This window comes from Haliotis rubra, unplaced genomic scaffold, assembly GCF_003918875.1.
Source record: "Haliotis rubra isolate DU_JTF1 unplaced genomic scaffold, ASM391887v1 Scf50, whole genome shotgun sequence".
Classification (NCBI taxonomy): Eukaryota; Metazoa; Mollusca; class Gastropoda; order Lepetellida; family Haliotidae; genus Haliotis; species Haliotis rubra.
Genome location: NW_025767191.1, coordinates 551,031 through 571,172, shown reverse-complemented (window position 1 = coordinate 571,172; position 20,142 = coordinate 551,031). Strand labels below are relative to the sequence as shown.

The window sequence follows — 20,142 nt, the reverse complement described above, 5'->3', positions numbered from 1 at the left end:
TTTCTCGGGCTCTCGAATCATTGGACTGGAAGAAGGAACTCCTGCGGTTGCCGCCGTCTTCATTATCCCCGCGTTCCCTTGGATGAAGCAAGGCATCCCTATATAAGCACAGACAGACAGCTTGTGCCATCTGCCGGCCCACTCTCGTCTTTCATGTTCAGCATACAGGAACAGGTTCACGTCCAACCAATTTGCATCCCCGACCCGATGATTGTGTTTCAGTAAGGTCTCACAAGACTTTATGCTGTTTGATTTGTCTTTGATATGCGCCGTTACGCAACCTTTACGCGAAGACTTCTTAATGGAAGGTTAGATATTAGCGTTGTTATTTGCTCGTTTCGGGAGATGTGGTGACCACTATTGTACACCCTGAAGGCCGCTGTCTGATGCAGCAAGATTGACCCGCTTTGCTTTCGGAAACTAGGAGTTTGCTGGTTAGAAACGTATCTAGATTGTATTCTGAGCCCCGGATTTCTTCATTTTCAATGAGTGCGAATCTATTTTCTCTGACAATTGTTTTTCAATCTCAGTTCAAATGTGAAAAAGTCTGCATTCAACATGGATAAACTGTGAATAAAATATTGAGTTTGATTCGTATTTTGTTTCGGTCGTCCACTAACCTGACGAGATTTTCAGTTGTCGTGTTAGACACGTGTCCAAAGCAATATACACAGTGACATGACAAGAACATGGTGTCACATGGCGTGCAGACAATAACTGCATCTGACATGATGTGTATCACGTGAAACAAGACAGACCGGAAATCAGCGTTCATATTGTAATTCGTGCTTTTATGAGACGTCATCATCTCTTATTCAAGGACAAACAATTGAACAAGCATGATAAATCATGTCCTTCAATTTATAGATTTTTTACTCTTTGAATGTTCCGCGCAACAAATCTATGTAAAACTATCCACGTTGGGTAAGTTTATGTATAAGAACTTTTATTATCAAGGGACATCTGTTGCATATTAAACCTGCACCCTGTAGTCACTGTTGCCTTCATGCAGTGCCTCATGCTTTCAATCCCGGTATTTCGGGAAATGATTCCACCAGAGGGGACGGCAAACGCGCGCAGCGTATTACACGGGATCGATAGTTCAGGCTGCAGATGATTACTGCATGCCAAATATACATAACATTTCAGAAGACATGTACTTTTCTGCAATAGGAAATGCATAAGACATCGTAAGAATTCATTCACTGGGTAATATTTTTCCCATAAACACAAATGATGGCAGCATGATGCGATATGATGGTTGAGTTTGTGCTGATGTTCATGTCAAGCTTTTCATTAACCCTTCCTGGAAGAAGTGCCAAATCATGTGGAAATAAAAACATTTACAGTATTTGACAGCAGGTTGTCACCACCTCTTCTTACAGAGTCACGAATCAAAGATTTCACTCGGTGTCTAGTATCTCTGGGGATAACTCCTACCCGGAAATAACTACCCTATCTGACCCGAGCTGAGACACCATGGTGGCCAGGTCCACGCCCTAGACACCTGGGGACGATCACCTTGCCACTGACTTTGGTCTTTAACACTATCAAACAAATCAATCAGATTTACCAATTGAAGCGCAATATCAGTTCCTTGGGCTCAACTTTGATCCTTTCAAGTCTCAGATCTGGAGATGGCTTGCACGGAAAACCAACCAATCAGTCAAAGTATCGAATGAATGGTTCTCCATCATGTGTCTTTTATCTTTGATACAAAAAGTCAGTCTGTTTAAATGTCACACCATAACAAATGTATTAGCGGGGCGTTTTATTTTCAAACGTCCTGAATAAATTACAAAGGAGCTATTGATGAAAATGGCGGTACTTAACTCCTCCCCTGGTGTGGAAGGAAGTGACTGCTCTGTTTGATGAAAGAGTAGACGGAGCATAAACATGACATGCATACAGCTGCACCATGCTTGGAAGTTGATATATCTCTCATCACCAGCTTTATTCGTGTAGTTTGTGAGGGTATGTTCATACAAGAGAAAGTAATGGATTTTAATATAGTCGCTTCCAAACGTGATTTATTCCAAGTGGCCAAGAGGTGTGCGTCACATGAATTGTTTCCCCTTTCCTTCCCACTGAACGTAAGCTCTAATCTATCAGGCTATGTGAGGTGAGGTGAAATTGAGTTTAACGTCGTGCTTGAGAATATTTTGCTCATATGACGACGTGCATGCGTGTGTATGTGTATGTGCGGCTGCTTGTACTAGCCCAGATTTAAGCTGGTTTTATAGTGCTAGCCCACTGAGATACCATGCCGCAGTGAAGCATGAATACCCCACACAGACACATTATACTGATGTCGAGCTGACCAGTCCTTGTTGTACCCATTAATGCCGAGCGCCAGGCAGGCAGGGACCAACAAGTACCATATTTTAACGTCTTTTTGTATGACGCGGTCGGGAATCGAACCTGCGACCTTCCGCTGTACGGGCGGACGCTCACAGAGGCGGTCTATCAGGTTATGATCCTTGGTTTGCCTTTACCAAACCCCAGTTAACGGTTTCGTCCCCGTGATGGCCACTTCAACCAAATGCGTCACACAAACACGCTGTGATCTAACTCAATATCACAATCATGATCTAACAAAATATCACGATCATGTTCCTACTAAATGTCACAATCATGATCTAACTAAATATCACAGTCTTGGTCTAACTAAATATCACAATCATGATCTAACTAAATATCACAGTCTTGGTCTAATTAAATATCACAGTCTTGATCTAACTAAATATCACAATCATGATCTAACTAAATATCACAGTCTTGATCTAACTAAATATCACAGTTGATCTAACTCAAATATCACAAATATCATCATGATCTAACTAAATATCACAGTCTTGGTCTAACTAAATATCACAGTCTTGATCTAACTAAATATCACAGTCTTGATCTAACTAAATATCACAGTCTTGATCTAACTAAATATCACATTCATGATCTAACTAAATATCACAATCATGATCTAACTAAATATCACAGTTTTGATATAACTAAATATCACAGTCTTGGTCTAACTAAATATCACAATTATGATCTAACTAAATGTCACAGTCTTGATCTAACTAAATATCACAGCCTTGGTCTAACTAAATATCACAATCATGATCTACACTAAATATCACAATGATGATCTAACTAAATATCACAGTCTTGATCTAACTAAATATTAAAGTCTTGGTCTAACTAAATATCACAATTATGATCTAACTAAATATTACAATCATGATCTAACTTAATATCACAGTCTTGATCTAACTAAATATCACAGTCTTGGTCTAACTAAATATCACAATCATGATATAACTAAATAGCACAGTCTTGATCTAACTAACTAGCACAGCCTTGATCTAACTAAATATCACAATCATGATCTCACTAAATATCACAATCATGATCTAACTAAATATCACAATCATGATATAACTAAATATCACAGTCTTGGTCTAATTAAATATCACAATCATGATCTAACAAAATATCACAGCCTTGATCTAACTAAATATCACAATCATGATCTAACTAAATATCACAGCCTTGATCTAACTAAATATTACAGTCTTGGTCTATCTAAATATCGCAGCCTTGATCTAACTAAATATCACAATCATGATCTAACTAAATATCACAGTCTTGATCTAACTAAATATCACAGTCTTGGTCTAACTAAATATCACAATTTGATCTAACTAAATATCAGAGTAATGCAAGTTCACCTAATAAACGGTGAATGTACCTAAAATGGTGTACATCACCAAAACATTTAATGAACAAACTCATATATCTGTCGCATTATATATATCTCACAGACGATGTGCCGTTAAAAACTTCAATATATTTAATCAATCTGTTTACAAAAATAACCTAATCATGAGAAATGAAATGACAGATGTTTTCTGGAAGTCGGGACAGAGGAAATGTGAGTAGAACATATTACATCTGGTCACTATTATGGTTAATGAGATATGAGGTGAGGTGAAATAATTGAGTTTAAAGTCGTGCTTGAGAATATTTCGCTCATATGACAACGTGCATGTATGTGTATGTGCGGCTGCGGTAAGACTACGGAATACCGGATACCTCCCGCCATCTTTGAAAGCACGCGGGTTTACTTAAGGTTAGGGTAAGGTTTAGGGTTAGGATTAGGGTAAGGTTTAGGTTTAGATTTAGGGTTATGGTTATGGTTAAGGTTAGGGTTAGGGTTAAGTGACGTGACACTAAACAATATGGCTGGTAGGTATCCAGTATTTTGTAGGTGTACCGCGGCTGCTGGTACCAGCCCAGACTGACGTTTGATATTGTGGAAGTGACCTTTACTCACTGCAGTAGGTGGACGTCCTCACCCAGCATCCATTACTTGGTAAATCTCACTTGAACCAGATGCATTTCTCCGACAAGTGTATCGTAGGGGTTAATTATCGCCGCAGTTAAACGGGTTGAGTGTATTGAGATGATGTAAATGAATACAGGCCATGAACTGTGCCTATCCCTGGTCGCTGTCCCACTATATACCCTAAACAACGGTGTCAGCACTTCTGCAACCTGGACGCTATCCCATAATATACCCCAAACATCGTTCTCAACACTTGTCAAACCTGGACGCTGTCCACCTATATACCTTAAACAACGTTCTCAACACTTGTCAAACCTGGACGCTGTCCCACTATATACCCTAAACAACGTTCTCAACACTTGTCACTCCTGGACGCTGTCCACCTATATACCTTACACAACGTTCTCAACACTTGTCAAACCTGGACGCTGTCCACCTATATACCTTAAACAACGTTCTCAACACTTGTCAAACCTGGACGCTGTCCACCTATATACCCTAAACAACGTTCTCAACACTTGTCAAACCTGGACGCTGTCCACCTATATACCCTAAACAACGTTCTCAACACTTGTCAAACCTGGACGCTGTCCACCTATATACCCTAAACAACGTTCTCAACACTTGTCAAACCTGGACGCTGTCCACCTATATACCCTAAACAACGTTCTCATTGTCAAACCTGGACGTTGTCCCCTAAACAACGTTCTCAACACTTGTCAAACCTGGACGCTGTCCACCTATATACCCAAACAACGTTCTCAACACTTGTCAAACCTGGACGCTGTCCACCTATATACCCCAAACAACGTTCTCAACACTTGTCAAACCTGGACGCTGTCCACCTATATATACCCAAACAACGTTCTCAACACTTGTCAAACATGGACGCTGTCCCACTATATACCTTAAACAACGTTCTCAACACTTGTCAAACCTGGACGTTGTCCCCTATACCCTTAAAACAACGTTCTCAACACTAGTCAAACCTGGACGCTGTAAACTCAACACTTGTCAAACCTGGACGCTGTCTCCCTAGATATACCCTAAACAACGTTCTCAACACTTGTCAAACCTGGACGCTGTCCACCTATATACCCCAAAACAACGTTCTCAACACTTGTCAAACATGGACGCTGTCCACCTATATACCCCAAACAACGTTCTCAACACTTGTCAAACATGGACGCTGTCCCACTATATACCTTAAACAACGTTCTCAACACTTGTCAAACCTGGACGTTGTCCCCCTAAATATACCTTAAACAACGTTCTCAACACTTGTCAAACCTGGACGCTGTAAACTCAACACTTGTCAAACCTGGACGCTGTCTCCCTAGATATACCTTAAACAACGTTCTCAACACTTGTCAAACCTGGACGCTGTCCACCTATATACCCTAAACAACGTTCTCAACACTTGTCAAACCTGGACGCTGTCCCACTATATACCCTAAACAACGTTCTCAACACTTGTCAAACCTGGACGCTGTCCCACTATATACCTTAAACAACGTTCTCAACACTTGTCAAACCTGGACGTTGTCCCCCTAAATATACCTTAAACAACGTTCTCAACACTTGTCAAACCTGGACGCTGTAAACTCAACACTTGTCAAACCTGGACGCTGTCTCCCTAGATATACCCTAAACAACGTTCTCAACACTAGTCAAACCTGGACGCTGTAAACTCAACACTTGTCAAACCTGGACGCTGTCCACCTATATACCCTAAACAACATTTTCAACACTTGTCAAACATGGACGCTGTCCACCTATATACCCTAAACAACGTTCTCAACACTTGTTAAACATTGACGCTGTCCACCTATATACCCCAAACAACGTTCTCAACACTTGTAAAACATTGACGCTGTCCACCTATATACCTTAAACAACGTTCTCAACACTTGTCAAACATGGTCGCTGTCCACCTATATACCCTAAACAACGTTCTCCACACTTGTCAAACATTGACGCTGTCCACCTATATACCCCAAACAACGTTCTCAACACTTGTCAAACATTGACGCTGTCCACCTATATACCCGAAACAACGGTCTCAACACTTGTCAAATCACCAGCTGGCAGCACAGAGGCTCTCGTGAAGATTACAAACGCACACTAGTTCCTGTCGGAGAAAAGATTGTACACCCTGAAATAGAACAGTTGTTGATAATTATCTCTCTGTCGCTCTGAACAAGAAATGTGTAATAAGGATTTATGATGAACTTTTTAGCTAACCAAAATACACATTGCGTGTATCTCCTTGCGCAGTCTAGGTAATCTCTTGAGTGGCCAGGACACAACATACATCCGGTTGGTTTAGCCCTTATGGGAAAGCGTCAATGAGTGCTCCAGCAACCTGTTCTACACAACCACAACCCGGACCTTACAGTTGATACACAATATTAAATAATTACACTACACAGGAGTCTTGGTTCGTTCAGCTGTGACAAGAGCACCACTTTGTGCTACTATGTACACTCATGCCGATGGCGTGGCCAACGTTCTGTAAGGTTAAGGCTTCCCACTCCACGAACCTACTGAATAGACATACTGATATCACAAACCAAAAACTCGGCGATACATAATCCTTCGTCAAGCCTCTGGGCTTCATCCTTATATTTTTTGCAGCATTTCAAAGATGTATACCGAACCTATTTGAAGGATATACGTCATGTTAATGTATTATAGTACTGAGTGTTCTTTTTCAGAGCTACAATATATACAGTAAATTATGTCTGCAGTGAATGCTTTGAAGCAATATAGATTTATTATTTGTGTGTTACAGATCTGCAATTAACACGTATTGTGGCACCTGAATCACCCATCAACTATTAATAGCTCCTGAACGATCAAATCAAAAAGTGATATCACTTGAACGAACTGCATATTTCATCACTTTTCACATAATGCAAAAGACGTCATGTGTCACGTGACATAAAAAAAGTGGAACTCACAATCGCAATATGTTTTCTCGTTATTTGATATTTTATGGATAATGATGACAATTCCAAATACTGAAGTCAACCCTGTGGCATTTATTTGAAACGAAAAAATATGATTGGCTGACACATATCACATATCGTTCGTTGTCAGATAAAGTACACAACCAATCACCCTAGGCACACGATTCCAACGTTTTATTTTTGCCAGGAAAATTATATGAAGTGGGCTTATAAGATGCGCTGCAGTATCAAATGAAAGCTGGTACGAAGCTAGAAGTTGCGCATGCAGCAACCACCATAGGGTCTGTCATTAATATGTACACTCTACTGTTGTATAAAAGAATCATGTCTGGAACCGATTATATTCTACAGACAACTTTTTGAATGTGTTTCATTGATATACATATTGCTTGTATCTCCTAAGTGCACGCCATGAACGCAGTTCCAGTATCTATGTCTTATCATATTTCAAACGTCACAGGTAAATGACACCCAAACACAACCCGAACACGTTATCTAAAGAAGATTCATACAATCATTATTTTCGGCTGGTCAGGTTAAACTGCTCGATTGTCATAACCATCAACCCGATGGAAGCACTCGAAATAAAAGCCAAATATACCAAAAGAAGACTAAGACGTTGATTGGTTAAAACAGAACACTATTGCCTGTCAGCAGAACACTTTCCACGTGGTACTTCAGATGGGCCGCCTGGGCTCCTCAATTCATTGGGCCGTTAAGTCAAGTCAAACGTGCAAATGGTTTCATCCTTAATTCATTTCAATGATGAAGCACTTCTTGGAGCAAACAATCCGTGTGTACATTATACATAAGTGGAAGGAGGAGGCAGAATAAAGAATGTTGTGATATATCCTTGCTCTTCATCTGCCTCCACCGCTAGCGCAGATATGAACGAGGTGGCTACGACTGTGCATACTGCCTGCGATGCATGCTAGGCTTCACATGGAGTATTAAACAGAACTCGACACACGAGTTCCCTAACGCTAGTTCATTCAATCGTTCGATATTTCCACGATTAAGCCACACCAGTGAAATAGCAATACATCTGGCATTGCGGAGGGGACACAGGGCTTCGTTCTAAAGCTACCGCGTGTCTGCCTCGGAGCGAGCAGCAAGCACCTGTAAAGTTGGTAGTATACGCCAAACTCCTCGTCGTTCGGCTGACAGGGCAGCATGGAGTGAGGAAGACAATTGCATGAAACTGGGAGAAAGTAGAACACACGTGAGAAGAGCACACGGCGAGCAATGGAAGCGCTAAAACACTGGATATACTCAACGATGCTTACGTCGAGTGTGGATTTACGATAGTTTCAGTGTTTTGAAAACGCATTCTAAACTAAAGTTCAATATGTTTGAGGATTTGTACACCATTGTCCCCTTGTTTATTCTCGGATTGACTACAGGTAAGTGAGCAAGCTTCAGTTCTTAGTTCATCGTCATTTCATTAAAACGTCTTGCCCAGTTTGACGTTTACTGATAAAATGTGCCAAAGCATGTTTGTAAGTAATGTTGTCTTTTTTCACATGTATGTATTGACATGTCTCGGTTAACTCCACACATGTGTACACATCCAACTGAAGACCAGAGGAAACAGTTCATCTTAGATCTGTGTTGCATACATACCTTTTCCTGCGATTTGTGTAGTTTTCCACGCTACAGTGATGTGGAAACAATTCACCACCATTGGAAGTGACAGAGACAATCCGTCAACCCCTCACATCGTCCATATCATTCAGAAAATTGCTTTCATTGAATGGCATTTCTTCATCATCAAGTCTGTGTCTTCCTCTCGTGTCTAGGATTTGATAAAAAGACGTCTTGATTCCTGTGAAAATTTAATTCAAGCGTTGCGGTTATGAATTACTGTCCCTTGAGAAAAGAACAATTTATCCAATAACAAATACCAATGCAGTTGTTACAGGATTTAAATACTTTATTTGTTGCAAGGTTTTTGGTGTCCAATTAAAATAGCACAGAGGTCACATTGAGGGCTTTATACTAACGCTGTAAAATAATAGAGTTTACTCGAACCATGGGAATACTCATTTGAGCAATAGATTCGGGGTTCAGTCTGGAATATGAGCGGCACACGGTGAGCGACTTATCGACTTTTCCTGAGATATATCAATGCACATTCTCTACTTAAAGGTGCGGCATCGACCTATCTATTGTGTCCCACGATGTCGCTCCCGTTTATTAACATTTTACACGTAACAGAAAAGTATCCCATTAAGGAGGGCAGTTTCATTAAGCCGTGTATTTGAGAGATTTCAAAGGAAACTGCGAGACCAGCCGGCATTAGACGGCGTTGATCACTCAAATCATGCATTATTAAACACGTGCATTTACGCTACACACTTTCACGAACGCATATTGTACTATTATGGTCACCATTGTGGTCGTTTCGCCAGTATTTTGTCGTTATCTGTCTGCTTTCAACTACAACTTGTATTCGCTGCCCCTGCCGTTTCACTTTGAAAGGGTTCGTGATAATTTATGCTAATGCAATTATTTGCTTCTTGATAAGGAACAGCAGCCTTGAATTTGGAATTCATTGCTTGAGGGTGACCCCACAATTAATACAAAAACTCTGACGAATGCCGTTGTAAGTTGTAGGAACATGTTGACAATTAAGAGTGTAAAATTCTTTTTCTGATTGAATGTTTACCACGGTTTTGTCTTTCCTGAGTAAACAACCCTCGTTCTATTTCGGGAAAATCTCGCAATTTTGTACTTACATATATTTATATATTCATAGATACTGAAAACAATATTTACTTTCTAAGTGAGCTCCAGTAACTCCTATGTTTTACACATGCACCATGAACCTGATTATTTAAACCATCAAGATAACAAACACAACCGGAAATTATCCCGCAAATTACATGTGTGTGAAATGTCACATAGACGTTTTGGATGCAATCAACACCCCCTAGATCGTCGAGCAACGGAGGTCAATGTTCCATGAATGGTGTTATTATCACTGTCAATCATGTCACTTGTCACATTTGAAACCAACTGTTGTACTTCACAGCCTGGACGAGTAAAATGGCATATCCATGTCTGTATCTAGGTTTATCTACAGTTAAGTACCCGAACCCAAATGTCGATTATTTAGTTGATGAGAATGATATTAAGCATGGCGTTTCGACAATTGACGTGAGGTATATGTCATTGTTCCATAACACTGTGTCGTCTTCGCCCTGATTGTTTCTGGAATCGTCAGAGCCACACCCGTGCTGTTGGTGTCGACAAACTGGAAAACGTCAGACAGTAGGACTTCCCTCCTCACATTAACCCGTTACACCTTTAAATACTGGACATTATGGCGAAACACTTATTTACTACCCAGAATGTCTTTGAATACCCGCCTGTCTTTGGCTTGAACTGTCAGCGAATCAAATCCTCCCCCAAAACGCCAGCACGCCTGTCTTGACCATGACGCGTAACGGTCAGCCACTATCTGCAGACACGACCAATCGGAATACATTTTCTATACAACTATATCTCATTTGTCCAACATAATGTTTGTACCGAACAGTTCTGTCATTTTAATCCACTAAGAGATAGAAATGAGCATAAACATATTTTTCAAATGGGCATTCTGTACTTCGAACAAACGGGAAGCACATTGAAACCTCTGTAACCATGAACAAATAAAAGACACACCATGTAATTTCCTCGTTTTCCTTTGGATGTTTCCAAACAACAATTTATTATATGTAACGTATAGGTATGCCTCCCATCTCGGGGGGTCAGCTTGCGATTCATGTCCCATGTTTTAGTAAACACAGGTCGTGAAGAAGGACACGGTTCAGATTGTTTCACGCAATGATATTAATGTGACATGAAGATACAGACAAGGAGATTTTATCATTTATGAAACATTGATTCAGATGTAGTGACTAGATGTAGTTATTCCACAGCGTGGTATACCGAGAGTTCAAATATGGTCTAGATGAAGGACATGTACACCGATGAACATCGATAGTTCAAACATAGCCACCTAGACATGTTGACTCTACATCGATGTTCATTGACAGTTTAGCTATAGAGTACGTTCAGTGACTCTACATCGGTGTTCATGGGTAGTTCAGATACAGTTACTTCACAGAGATGTACGTCGATGGTTCAGATATGGCCTTGATACAGTGACTTCACAGAGATGAACATCGATGGTTCAGATATAGCCTTGATATAGTGACTTTACCGCGATGTACATCGATGCTTCAGATATTGCCTCGATATAGTGACTTTACAGCGATGTATATTGATGGTTCAGATATAGCCTTGATGCAGTGACTTCACAGCGATGTGCATCGATGCTTCAGATATGACATCGATGCTTCAGATATGACCTTCAGATAGCCTTGATACAGCGACTTCACAGAGATCAACATCGACGGTTCAGATATAGCCTTGATACAGTGACTTCACAGAGATGTACATCGATGGTTCAGATATAGCCTTGATACAGTGACTTTACCGCGATGTACATCGATGGTTCAGATATAGCCTTGATATAGTGACTTTATCGACGGTTCAGATATAGTTGATACATCGATGCTCGACGGTTCAGATATAGCCTTGATAGAGTGACTTCACAGCGATGTACATCGATTGGTTCAGATATAGCCTTGATACAGTGCTGTACATCGATGCTTCAGATATGGCCATGATAGAGTGACTTCACAGCGATGTACATCTATGGTTCAGATACGGCCTTGATACAGTGACTTCACAGAGATGTACATCTATGGTTCAGATATAGCCTGGATACAGTGACTTCAGAGAGATGTACATCGATGGTTCAGATATGTACAGAAGCATCACCATATCCCACATCGGTGTGCACACTTAATAAAGAATACCGCAATAAATATAGCTGACGTATTGTATAGTTATTGAACAGCATTACATACATACTGTAGCAGTATTCACATTAATGGAATTGGGAAAATGAATATAACATTATCATTTTCACTGCTTATTCATGTCTAGTAGGTTGCCAATTGGGCAACAGCCATGTGATATGTTCTTTTATTAAGCGTCTCCTGATTTAGGTATTAAATATACCAAAGATTTTAGAAGGGTCGTTAAGGAATATAATGGGACGATGGAACAAAGAGTAATAATATTATATAGAGATGTCTCTTTGTGACATATTCAAACGAAACCTGTGAAAATAGAACCTGCGGCACCGATGTTGTGTCAAAATAAAAAGATCAGCTCCGTCTTCATTTAAGTACCTCACTCAGTTAAACAGATGTCGTTACTGTTACAGTACAACACGAAATACCGGCGCTATGACGTCTCCGAAATATCGGGGCGTGTGCATGCATCTGATGAGTACCACTTTATTCTTGAATAACTAATGGCACTGAAAGGCAGACTGTTGTATGTCCGTGGAGACTCTTTATACGGCAATCAATCGGCGACAGAGGAGCCATGGGACTGACAATCACGTTAACAACATTTCATTACACGTATTGCTTTGTACGCTAGTGCTTGATTACCTCGACAACACTGCCTGCTGTACGGGGAGGTGTACACGGAAACACCCATTTTGGTGAATGATATTTCAACCATGCATAACCGTGTCATTATTCATGTTCGAGTCACAGGAATTATTTGTCAAAAATCAGAACAGTCCCAAAGAAGGAACACATTCCATTTACTATTTGTCCAGAAATGTTCGAAGACTATCACGTGGAATGGTTCCAGCTTTTTATTGATTTCCTTTCTATGTAACAGAAACTTCGTGTGCTCCTCCCACACATAACAAAAGGTCAGTTCCTGTTCATTAGCAATCACAAGCAGAGCGGATGATCATCTGTGTTCGGAAATCTCCATCGAACCGTATATGCTATGGAAAATGTCACTGTATATAGCGGATTTATAAACATAAAATAGCATACATCTGTTCACTTCAACCACTTAGTAATAATCATGCTTGGAGGCAATACTAAGGCGCCACATTTTGCCAGAAACCTATGGTTCTGGGTTCGATTCCTAGATTCGTCATGTTACCGGTTCTAGGTTTATCAGCACCAAATCTTGGATGCCACGTGATCATGAATATCCCGTTATGACCAAGAAATGTATATATTCTTCTATATATTTGTATCCTAGTTTGAAGTCAAAATATGTCACACTCTAGTCATTGACGACAGGAACTTATGTTTTAAATTTATTCATTGTAATTTTATAATGTATAGGTTCTTCTCGTTACGATTTGGCTGAAATATTGCCGATGATCAGTCACGGTAAGCGAAGTGCGTATTACTTGCCAGCCTACTGTTTCATAATGTGGTTCGGAAATGTTTTCTTTGGTCTTGAAATTATTTTGTAGAAAGAAATATGAATGCACAATGTTTTATAGAGAGTGGTCAAATGTAACAAATGTTGCATTTGGAATTTCATCTTCTTAGCTAAGTGCAATATCCAGTACTTGCTAAAGGCACGGAGCAATCAGAGCCTTTCGCCATGTTATTTGTGTACCAGTTCACCCTGCTGGTCAGAGCGCCGTACACAGTGTGTTATGTTCGCTGCCAGACTTGTCCATTATCCATCTGGGAGGAAGCCTGGGTGGCTAGATGGGTTTTATCGCTGACTTTGAATGCTGGCGATTTGATGCTTTGTTCTGGGTGTGGGTTCGAATCCTGGATCGGACTCAGCCCCCCATGGAGTGCTGGAATGTGAACTAAATTTTTAATTCCATATACAGTATTTTTAAGAAAAAAATCAGCTATCAAATTAGCAAAGACGAAAAACAATTATTACATATACTACCCATCAAACGTTTAGACTCACTAGTGTAAATGTAGCCACTTACTTCAGTCAGCTGTTCTAAACTAGATTTTGCAACATATTCCATACTGTTTAAAGGTATTGTTTACACATGAACTGATGTATTGTAAAACAAATTCGTAACGTTGAAAAGATTATTGTCATGAGTACATGAAAATCAGTGAAGATTGGCGAATTCTTAACAAAACTTTATACCAAAACGCAGCTGTTCACATGCACGATATTTGCACATGTTTTTCCGCAATTTGATGCATGATCCTCGCACAATTCATCTGCATAAGGTTTGCAGTTGGTTCCCCAAAGTTAGTGGAAAAATTCATCTTCAGTGCAACCACATATAAATACATAACATATAGTGAGTACTTTCAGTGAGACTAAATTTTTGATGGGTTGTATATTTTATATTTGGTTTCATAAACATATATTTTTTGTCAATGACTCATGTATATTTGCTATAAGTGTATCAAATATTTATATATGCATATAAGTTATCAAGCAAACACCGTGTTTAAGGTGTTACAACGTTATAGGATATTTACACCATGTCACAACGCTCTTTTCCTATTTTAAACGTAGCATATGGAGCAAAAACCGGGACTTTTCTTACAACCGTTAACCGTAAGTGGTATGCATTCTAGTAGCGACATATTTTGTTACGAAATAAGTTCTGAGCTACTGAATACGATGAATATAACAGTAAATTAGATTTGGTTAAAAAAATAGTCATACACAACGTCAGTCACAGGTCGTAATTTCTGGACAGTCTAACGGTTACTGTGTGTCATTTAATTACCTCCAGGTGGGTAACCACAGCTGCTGCCACCTGTACCGTTATCAACGGACACTCTAACGTGATCACATCAACATATACGGCATATCAATGTCACTTACACTAGGAAATGAGCATAGCATAGCATATGAAATATTTAGAAAAATATTAATATACCATGTGCAGCCGTTGCATTTTGTGATTGACATCCTGAGGATGCGTACATGAATATGGACGTTGTTGGAAGAAATATATGTTGATTATATTGATATATGTTGGGTATTCATACAGTTTGAACTCTATACACTCTCTATTTTCGAACCATAGTTCAAAGTACTATTGGAAAACAGAAAATACATATCTGTATATACCTAACGTTCTCAACAACTGATTGAAAGAACTTCACAAAGTCGCAAATAGGAAAGATTGATTATTTGACGCATAATTATTATATAGAGAGTTATTATACCATAGGAGCAAATTGTATTCTTGTTGAGTATCTCTTAATTTAGGCAAACTACATGCATACTGAGTGTGATGACGCACTCACCATATATCATTCAGACATTTATTCTATGCCAATGCTAGGGATGCCCAATATAACCGGTTTACCGATATTTACCGGTTCAGACATGAAAACCATACGTATTGCGATACGCTGGACGAAAACCGGTATTTTGACATGCATTCGGAAAACTTCGTAACACTCGGAAATCTTGATGATTGTGGCAATTGTGGTAATGGTGGTGGGAATGATCGTGGTGAAAATTACATTTAACTGGATTGTTAAGTTCGGTTTGAAGTTGTGTTCTTAATTTTTGTTCAAGTGTTTCGCAAGGTTTTTTAGATCTGAATGTTTTAAATATTTACTCATTAATGACCAGTGCTGTCTGATATGGCAAGTTGCTGTGTCTAAGCTTTTTTTCAGAGTGGAGAAACTAGTTGAAACTAGTAACCACTGTGTGATGTTAAATTGTCCTTTCCCTTGTTTCATTTGTGCCAAATCTTATTTAAAGTTTTTATTGAAGCTTAATCATGCATAGTGATTTTGTTGTGTTTTTGCTTTATAAATCAAGCATTAACTCGATCATAAGTATTTTTTTTGTTAAAAAACATTTCTTGCAATATATTGCGATATGTATTGCAATACATATCGCAATATATGCTTTCGCATCGCAATATATCGTAATATGAAAATTCTCTGCAATACCCATCCCCAGCCATTACCCATTTATATTCTACCATATGATACATTTTGGGTGAACCAAAAGTGTATTGCTGAATCAGTTGTATGTTTAGAACAGGTATTTATAGAACACACCAGTCAACGTTGCGTGGATGAACTATTTCCGTGAGAGCTCGTTTGCTGCCTGAACCTAGTTCTTCAGATTCATTTTAGAAGTTTTGAAAGTAATTATTCAATATTTATCTGTGTTTACAGAAAACATTGTCTTCCCATTGCCAAAACTTACTCGTTACCCTAAATACAATATTTGTCCCTTCTAAATTAACTGTTAGACGTGGGATATCTACTAATGATTCAAAATGTGTGATGGTCTTGGTGAGTTTGGTGATGAAGATAATGATTCAATACTGATGATAATTGCATTTCGTTGATGCGCAATATACGTATCAACAGGTAAGGTGAATACGACCGAATACGACACCGACTACTATGTGCTTATTAACTCGTGGTTTGCTGGATGCCTTCTCTTGGCAACAATGTAAAATGTTTCAAGCGCTCTTCTCAGAGGCCAGTAAACCGTCCCCGTTTTTGAGGCAAACATGTGTTCTGTGTGTGAGGCAAATAAATGATTACATGGTGCCAAATACTGAACGTGGGAAATGTCACCACGTCTGTCGTTGACGTAGTGTGTATACGTATTCCTGTGCCTAAGCTGCGTTGATATCTTCAGGTTTGCATATGTCTGCCCTTACTTTCCTTGTTGATATATTCTGTGCTCATGCCCCTGTCCCTCGCCCGCGTAATGATATATTGTGCATACACCCACCTGCTCCTAGCTCCTCCGATGATATATTGTGCATACAACCACCTGCTCCTAGCTCTTGCGACGATATGTATAGGTTAGCGACCCTCTGAGGGGTGATATGGATTTCAACGCTCGAGGCGCAGCCGAGAGTGTTGAATCCATATCATCTCGCAGAGGTGTGTCGCTAACCGTCATACACCATGTGGGTTACACTTTTCACTTGCGTGATGGATGACTTACCTTTTTCCAAATGGTATCGTCAATATATCGCCCGTAGGTAGATATCAAACCAATTAAATGTACTCTGTGTGCTCGTGATTGCGAACATTCGTCAAAACGCAACCTGTTTATGCCATGATTCTCAAACGACCATATGCACGCTTTTTCCGAGCATATCAATGCAGTTGTGTGTGTACTTAGTGAACCTAGGTGACAGTCGTTGGCAAACATTACAAGTAGGATCATGCCTTTCTGACGAGTCTGATGAAGAATTAGTTCATGCGTCCCAAGTCATAGAGTCCCAGCTTGGTATAGAAAAAACTGCAACAGGTGAGCGTTTTGTTGAAGCGAATGATGATGAAGTTTCAAATTGTGCATTGGAGGCTCTACCTACAAACACTCAACGCCGAGATAAATTTGCTGTTAACACTTTTCAAGCATGGGCTATATAATAGCTATGAACAATCGCCGAAGTTCACACAGAAAGTTAACCTGCATATTAGAAAGCATGTCAGAACAAGAACTGGGGTATTTCATGTCTAAATTTGTCGTTGAGGTTCGGAAGCAAAACGGGGAGCCTTACCCACCAAAAACACTGCTGCAATTAGTAATGGGGATCCAGTCTCACATTAAACTACAAACCAAGAGAAATGTGCATTTTCTACAAAATGAAGCCTGCGAAGAATTTCGCCAGGTGCTTGATGGGGACATGAAACGATTAACACGTCAGGGTCTGGGTCAGGAAGTTAAAACAGCCGAACCATTCTCAGAACAGGAGGAAGAGTGTCTGTGGAAGTCAATACAATTAGGAGATCACAAACAATTAGGAGATCACAATCCAAGGGTACTTTTGCATACAATTCTGTATTTGAATGGCAAGAATTTCAGCTTACGTAGTGGTCAGGAGCACAGGAAACTGAAATATGTCGACTTGCAGATTTCTCTCAGAAAAGATAACACTGGGCGAGAATATTTGTTTTATCGAGAAGACTATTCCAAAACTGTACAAGGTGGGCTAAAACATAGGAAACTCAACCCGAAAGAAGTCAAACACTACCCGAGTTTGAATCCAGAGAGATGTCACGTAAGGCTCTGTAACAAGTACCTCTCCCTCTGCCCTACCGACGGCCATGATGATGCCTTTTATCTCCAGGTTTGCAGTCGCCCACAGACAAATGCTGGTAAAAACCGTTCAGATATAATCTAACATATACATTTAAAGATTATCACTTACTGTTATTAATTATGATTTAGGAAGTAATGTTGCCCAGTACTATTCTATACTGTTTTGGTTTAAGTTCTAGTATTAAATTTTATTACAAAATAGTACTTTCGAATTCGTACCTTTTAATTTAGTAGTAATGATCTAATTATGATTTGCATATATAGAATTTAAGTAACTAATTAAGAGAAATATTTTAAATTGACAGTCGAGTGTGTTAAACATAAGTACCAGAGAAAGTAACTTCAGAATCGATCAAGTCATGTGATGTCCCATTGTTTAACTTTCGCCCGAGTTGGTATGTCCTTAATAAATGTCTGTGATTGGAAACTTCTGTCATTTCTTCCAGTATTTTGCCAATGTTACTAAAATGCGTATTTTCAGGTACAGTAGGCAGCCCTTAGGACATAATACGCTGCAGAAGATTGTTCCCGAGATGTGTGCCAGGGCGGGTATTCAAGGTTATAAAACCAATCACTCGCTACGTGCTACAACGGCTACAAGACTATACAATGCTGGTGTAAGTGAACAGCTCATTATGGAGCGTACTGGTCACAGAAGTGTTACAGGTAATGTTATACTGGATATTTTATAACTCCAAAAGCCGATTTTAAAGTACAAAAATGAATAATTTACCGTGAAGGTAAAATGCAGTCTTTTTAAATGTTTCAATATGAAATATATATGTAAAATATGTAATAGATGTGTAACAGGTAAGTTTTAACTGCGAGGAGCAGGAGAGTATGGTCAGTGCTATTCTTAATACCGACCCTGTTTCTTCTGATAAGGATTCGGAGCCGACTGCAGTACCCGAGACAGTAACTAAAGAAGCCGTCCAGATGGGTAGGAACACTGCCCCTGAAACATCAACTATTGCGGTACCTCGGTCCGCATGTCCAGAGCTTAGGTTCGAGAACTGTGTTGTCAACTTAGTTAAGTGAACACTGACAATAAATAAAATGTAAAACATTGTGTTTTCTTTCCTAATTTGTTGTGTGTTGCGGTTAGGACTCTTTCCACAGTATTTGAGTGCTGATTTTGTCTTTATTAGTTTGAACACTTCCAATACACGTGCCGGGGTTACTATAAAGATGTTACTTCTTACGTGCCTTAAATTTCGAAATTTCCACCCGTCGCCTCCAACGGCTATTTTTCAGTGAGAAATTTCGAATATTGATTCAAGGCGAAGCCGAGAAGCAATATTCGAAAATTCCTGATGTTCGATATCGAGTGAAGATACCTACGATTCCGAGGCATCTGCACGAGAACACATCTTATTCGTATACAGCGGTGAAAACTAATATACCTCCATATTGTAACCTCCGCACGTGAAGTTTGGGTGTAGCTATGGAAAAAACAATGGAGATATCATACCCTAGTGGTGTATATTGTGCATGCAACCACCTGCTCGTAGCTCCTGATATGATATATTGTGCATACAACCACCTACTCGTAGCTCCTGATATGATATATTGTGCATGCAACCACCTGCTCGTAGCTCCTGATAAGATATATTGTGCATGCAACCACCTGCTCGTAGCTCCTAATATGATATATTGTGCATGCAACCACCTGCTCGTAGCTCCTGATATGATATATTGTGTATGCAACCACCTGCTCGTAGCTCCTGATATAATATATTGTGCATGCAACCACCTGCTCGTAGCTCCTGATATGATATATTGTGCATGCAACCAGCTCCTGATATGATATATTGTGCATGCAACCAGCTCCTGATGTGATATATTGTGCATGCAACCACCTGCTCGTAGCTCCTGATATGATACATTGTGCATGCAACCAGCTCCTAA

At 39.7% G+C, this 20,142-nt stretch overlaps 1 protein-coding gene across 1 annotated transcript in view; it reads left to right on the top strand.

Annotated features, from left to right (window-relative positions):
• Positions 1–7,628: 7,628 nt before the first annotated feature.
• LOC124291850 (lachesin-like) overlaps positions 7,629–20,142 on the top strand; it is a 128,859-nt gene continuing 116,345 nt past the window's right edge. The window contains exon 1 of the mRNA XM_046728920.1: positions 7,629–8,723. Coding sequence (XP_046584876.1) covers positions 8,669–8,723 — 55 coding nt within the window. The 5' untranslated portion in view covers positions 7,629–8,668. The remainder of the gene's footprint in view (positions 8,724–20,142) is intronic.